This window comes from Myotis brandtii, unplaced genomic scaffold (genome assembly GCF_000412655.1).
Source record: "Myotis brandtii unplaced genomic scaffold, ASM41265v1 scaffold1532, whole genome shotgun sequence".
NCBI lineage: Eukaryota > Metazoa > Chordata > Mammalia > Chiroptera > Vespertilionidae > Myotis > Myotis brandtii.
Window position 1 is genome coordinate 108,234 of NW_005355551.1, and position 6,308 is coordinate 114,541.

A 6,308-nucleotide genomic window follows, 5' to 3' on the forward strand; every position below is an offset into this window, starting at 1 on the left:
CCTGCCATGGCCACCTGGCTCCTCTGCTGTGTGAGCCTTGGCCTCATGTTAGTAGGTAAGTCCCTAGAAATAAAGCATCTGCCTTTTTGGATATTTCCAGTTTTTATTCCATTTATGTTTCTTATCCTGTTCCCAAACTCTGTCTACCACTTCCACAGAGCACGCAGATGCTGGAGTCGCCCAGACACCCAGACACAAGGTGACAAAGATGGGACAAGCAGTAAGACTGAACTGTGAGCCAATTTCAGGCCACTATGACCTTTACTGGTACAGACAGACTTCACTGCAGGAACTGAAGTTCCTGATTTATTTCAATAATGGAGCTCCAATAGACAACAGCGGGATGCCCAAGGACCGATTCTCAGCTAAGATGCCTAATGGATCATTCTCCACTCTGAATATCCAGCCCACAGAACCCGGGGACTCAGCCGTGTACCTCTGTGCCAGCAGCTTAGCCACAACGCTGTAGAGTCACGCTCTTCCTGTGCAGAAACCCTTCTGGTTCCCTTTCTCACTGCAGCCTTCAGTCATTCTGAGTGTCAAAGTCTTCCCCGTAAGTCTCTCACCAAGAGAAATGCATGGTTGTGGGGCATGGCAATAAAGGAAATAACAAGGTATCAATATATATTTTAAAAATCACTACATAGGAAATAACGTAGGAAATGTAATTTAAGGAGGCTCAAAACTCACCACACCTGTAAGATAAATCTTTATTGCCCACACTGTGGATTTTCCTGTGTTCCTGCCTTGGTCTCCCCATCTGAATGGTAGGAGCGCCCAATGATGGCCCCTCAGCCCTCCATTCTTTTCTCCCTGTTAACAGAATTTCCCCACTAGTTTTCTAGAATTCTGTCATATAGCCAATACCACTTGTCATTCTTCCACCTTTTGCCATTCAGGGGCCCTGACCTTGAAGGTAGAAACAGTAAAATGTCCTCTGTGTTTATGCCATGAGTTATATTGAACATAATACTTCTGATTTTAGTGCATTCTTTGTCCCCCTGGCTCCTCCCTGCTGTGTCCAGAGCATTCTCCTCCCCCCTGCTTTAATACTCAGCTCCTCATACACATGGCATGAGAATATTACCCTTTGTTGCTGCACTGACTTCCTTACCATCAGATGTCTCCTCAGTCACTTCCTCTCCTCACTACTAACCCTGCCATCATAGGTGACATCATCATGACATAGACAATTTATACATGAGTTTGGCTTCTCAGTTTCTTGACCTCCTCACTTTTGATGACCTTTTTATAGCTCCAATCCTTTTCAGATGCACTTTGATGATTCCAGGCCACAGAATAAACAACAAATAAAACTTTCCAGCCCTAGTTGGTTTAGCTCAGTGGATAGAGCATTGGCGTGTGGACTGAAGGGTCCCGGGTACGATTCCGGTCAAGGGCACATGCTCAGGTTGCAGGCCCTATCCCCAGTAGAGGGTGTGCAGGAGGCAACCAATCAATGATTCTCTCTCATCACTGATATTTCTATCCTTCTCTCTCTCCCTTCCTCTTTGAAGTCAATAAAAAATATTTAAACAAATAAAACAAAACTTTTCAAAATTTCTATTTCAAACATTCCATTATCCTACTCTATTTTCCTTTTTGATTTTTATCTCACTAGCTCTGCACAATTCCTCCTGTGATTCTTTTAGTCACTGACCTTCAGCCCTCTTACCCAACAGCCTATAAGCTTCTATGTTCTTTTTTTAAATTTCAGAGAGGAAGGGAGAGGAACATCAATGATGGGAGAGAATCATCAATCAACTGCCTCCTGCATGCCCCCTACTAGGGATCGAGCCCATAATTAGGGCATGTGCCCTGATCTGGAATCGAACTGTGACCTCCTGGTTCATAGGTCAATGGTCAACAACTGAGCCACAGCAGCCAGGCTAAACTCCTATGTTCTTAATTCTCACATTGTCTAAACGAGGTATAAGGTTTTAAGACCATAATGCCAACCCTGGTTAAATCCAGCTCCTTCAAGGCATTATGGATGGCAAAAGGGAAGTTCCTGAAACAGTCAACAGTATTTTTGCAATGATCACAACACAGCCATATCACTGACAGAATTCTCTGATCTCATACTCATTGACAAGTATTCCATTGGGCCACCAGGTGTGCACAGGGAAGTGTATAGGTCAAAAGGATACTTTGCTTACATTTAAACAATCGATTTCCTCTAAACTGGTGGTCTGGTGGTGTCTTTTTATTCAATATCAGAAACTTTGAAACCAAACAATTATTAAATAATGGAACTCAAAAAATATGATATGATCCCACTTATGCAAAAACACTTATATGAATAAAGAAAGAAGGCAAACAGAGATGAATTCATCCCTGCTGGTATGTAGGACTTTTCATATATTTTGTCAAATTTTAGAAATTACAAGATAATGCATAGAGGATGTTTCTTCTTTTATAAAAACAAAACATATACCTTTCATATATGCCATTTTTTTATTATAAATTCATACGAACCAGGACAAATCTATGAATATTTACAAATTAAGTTCTTCTACTGGTAATTCAACAAAGTGGCATTGGAAGGAGGACAGGGGGTGATGCCTACCTTTGTGTTATATATAAATTTGTCTAACTTATTACCAAGGTAACTTGTAAAATATTACTCCCCAAAATTCTTTCAGGGCATAGGAATTCTTTTTTTTTTTAAGGAAAATTCTCATATATAATGAAAAGAAACGTGCAAAAGAGGAACAGTATAGGGTGGTAAAGGCCAAAGAAACAACTGGCATTTCTCACCAGAAAAAGCCCATGTGCTGGGGCCACATCCAGGATAGTTCTTCAGTGGATCTTCTGTAGAGAATTCATGTTCACCTTTGGAAGGAGGGCCTATGAGTAGTGACAGAGTGCAATGTCACTGCCAAGCCACTCTCCCCTCTGTTCATGCCCACAAGGGCCCTCTCTGGGGGAAGCCTCCTCCTGCCCCACCCAGCCATGGCCAACAGGCTCCTCTGCTGTATCACCCTTTGTCTCCTGGGAGTAGGTGAGTCCCCAGAAATAAATATTCTGCGTTTTTAAAATATTCCCAATTCTGATTCCTTTTATGTTCCTTATCTTGTTCCCAAACTCTGTCCACTTCCTCAGGTCTCGTAGATGCTGGAGTCACCCAGACACCCAGGCACAAGGTGACAAAGATTGGACAAGAAGTAACCCTGAGTTGTAAACCAATTTCTGGACATGACAGCCTTTACTGGTACAGACAGACCTCACTACAGGGACTGAAGTTTCTAACTTATTTCCGTAATCAAGCTCCTATTGACGAGACAGGGATGCCCAATGATCGATTCTCAGCTAAGATGCCTAATGGATCATTCTCCACTCTGAAGATTCAGCCCACAGAACCTGGGGACTCAGCCATGTACCTCTGTGCCAGCAGCTTAGCCACAGCGCTGCAGAGTCATCTCCTCCCTGTGTAGAAACCCTTCCGGTTCCCCTTCTTGCCCCAGGCATCCTCAGTAGTCTTTCCAGGCTCACCTGTGTCAGAGCATGGGCCTGGGTTTCGTGTTCTACCTCTCCCTATGGAAGACAAGAACTGTGAAAGGGCCATTATCCAGGCTGGATTATCTCAGTTCATGATTAGTGGTTGTGCCTTTGCCTTCATTATCAGAATGGTTAAATGGTACCATGGCTATATCCTCAGATGTGCTCATACCTTTCCAATTTCTTTTAACCCCTCTCATGATAACTTTTCTATAACTGTGCTCCTATTTGTAACAAAACACCTTTCCCCGCCCCACATTTTCAGAGGTCCTCTTTTTTTAAAATTTATTATTTGAAAATAGTTGCAGATTCATAGGAAGTTTCTAAGTAAACAAAGGAATCCAGTATACCCTTCATCCAGTTTCCACCAATGGTTGCATTATTAACCTATCTAATAATAGACAAACATCGTAATTGACCGTACCTTCTCTACGTTACCATTGGCTAATCAGGGCGATATGCAAATTAACTGCCAACAAAGATGGCCATTAATTTGCATACATAGGCGCAATGCTGTGAGGAGAAAGAGGAAGGATGGAAGAAGCCGCCTGCCGCTGACGGTGATCAGAAACCCAGGTGGCAGACAAGAGCTGGGTGGCAGAACAAAGGCGGTCCTGGGGGCCGCCTTTTCCCTGCCCCCCGGCCCGTGATCAGGGACCAGGGGCCACCTTTGCCCATCCCCCGGCTGGTGATCAGAGAAGCCGGGCAGGGCAGGGATCGGAGAAGTACCTGTATTTTTTTTCAAAGTACCTGTATTTTTAATAATTTCTTGACATGGTAAAAGAATATTACATTACGATCCAAGGGTGGTGGGGAGCAGCAGAACAATCCAACAAACAAAATGGGAAACAGAAATGCATGGTGGAAGGGATTTGAAGGGTGGGTAGGGGCATTGCCCAACTAAAATGCAATTGGTTTGTTACTGAGTACTATTCATGGGAAGACAGCATCCTGACTCCTTCTCTATACAGCATATTGGGAGTAAATATGATGCATCCAGGTGGAAATATGATTAGAGGTTGGAAGACAGACAGGGAAAGAAGAAGTCAGAAATAGACACTGAGAGAGTCACTGGCTGGCTGGCTACAAATCCTGGTTCTCCAGTAGTGATAGAATAAAAAAGTGGGGGATATCTCTGGAAGATTCAAGAGATAGGGGGCAACTCTTCTATGTTTTTTACTTGCCCAGCAGATTTCCACATACATACGTGTACACGCCGATGTTTGCATGCACACACATATACACATAACTGACTGCCCTCCCTGGAAGCACAAAAGAAGAAGAAGCCTCCAGAAGAAGAAGCGCCCACTTTTGGTCCAGGTGCCAGCGCCTGCTGCTGGCTGCAGCCCAGGAGACGGACAAGCCACCCGCCTGAGGTCCCAGGCTGCAGCCACCCGGAGAAGCTGCCAGCCCTGTGGTCCAGGGCGCCTGCACCTGCGGCCAGGGAAATAAGTTCCCTCTTCTCCTACTGCAGTCATTACTTCAATATTCCCCTTCTGAATTTCTCTCCTGTGCTGCAACCCAAATCCACTTTTCATCGGAAGAATACGGAACAGGGAGAGCAGTGCTAAAAGCTTACATTTTTAAGCCTGTAAGGTTGGTACTTAAACATATAAATGGAAAACTAGAGTCCTTAAAATAACAAAGGCGACAAAGGACAGGGACAGCACATGACCTATTTTATCCAACAATCCATATGGGGACTGAAAACTTTGGAATTATAACAATTAGTGAAGATATGAATCAACTAAAGTAGTTGACAGGGACAATTCTTCCATCTTTGAAAATATCTACATCAAATCTGTTTAAATAGATTTTCATCTGCATAACATAACACATTCTGACAAGACCACCACCACCACCAATCTACGTTACCATTGGCTAATCAGGGCGATATGCAAATTAACTGCCAACAAAGATGGCCATTAATTTGCATACATAGGCGCAATGCTGTGAGGAGAAAGAGGAAGGATGGAAGAAGCCGCCTGCCGCTGACGGTGATCAGAAACCCAGGTGGCAGACAAGAGCTGGGTGGCAGAACAAAGGCGGTCCTGGGGGCCGCCTTTTCCCTGCCCCCCGGCCCGTGATCAGGGACCAGGGGCCACCTTTGCCCATCCCCCGGCTGGTGATCAGAGAAGCCGGGCAGGGCAGGGATCGGAGAAGTACCTGTATTTTTTTTCAAAGCACCTGTATTTTTAATAATTTCTTGACATGGTAAAAGAATATTACATTACGATCCAAGGGTGGTGGGGAGCAGCAGAACAATCCAACAAACAAAATGGGAAACAGAAATGCATGGTGGAAGGGATTTGAAGGGTGGGTAGGGGCATTGCCCAACTAAAATGCAATTGGTTTGTTACTGAGTACTATTCATGGGAAGACAGCATCCTGACTCCTTCTCTATACAGCATATTGGGAGTAAAAATGATGCATCCAGGTGGAAATATGATTAGGGGTTGGAAGACAGACAGGGAAAGAAGAAGTCAGAAATAGACACTGAGAGAGTCACTGGCTGGCTGGCTGCAAATACTGACTCTCCAGTAGTGATAGAATAAAAAAGTGGGGGATATCTCTGGAAGATTCAAGAGATAGGGGGCAACTCTTCTATGTTTTTTACTTGCCCAGCAGATTTCCACATACATACGTGTACACGCCGATGTTTGCATGCACACACATATACACATAACTGACTGCCCTCCCTGGAAGCACAGAAGAAGAAGCCACCAGAAGAAGAAGCCGCCCACCTTTGGTCCAGGTGCCAGCGCCTGCGGCTGGCTGCAGCCCAGGAGACGGACAAGCCACCCGCC

The 6,308-nt window shown here is 44.5% G+C and overlaps 1 gene segment (V, D, J or C); it reads left to right on the forward strand.

The window, feature by feature from the left end:
• Positions 1-469, forward strand: LOC102251371. The segment is given in 2 exon segments: positions 1-55; positions 159-469. Coding segments are annotated over 2 exon segments (360 nt in total).
• Positions 470-6,308: the final 5,839 nt, after the last annotated feature.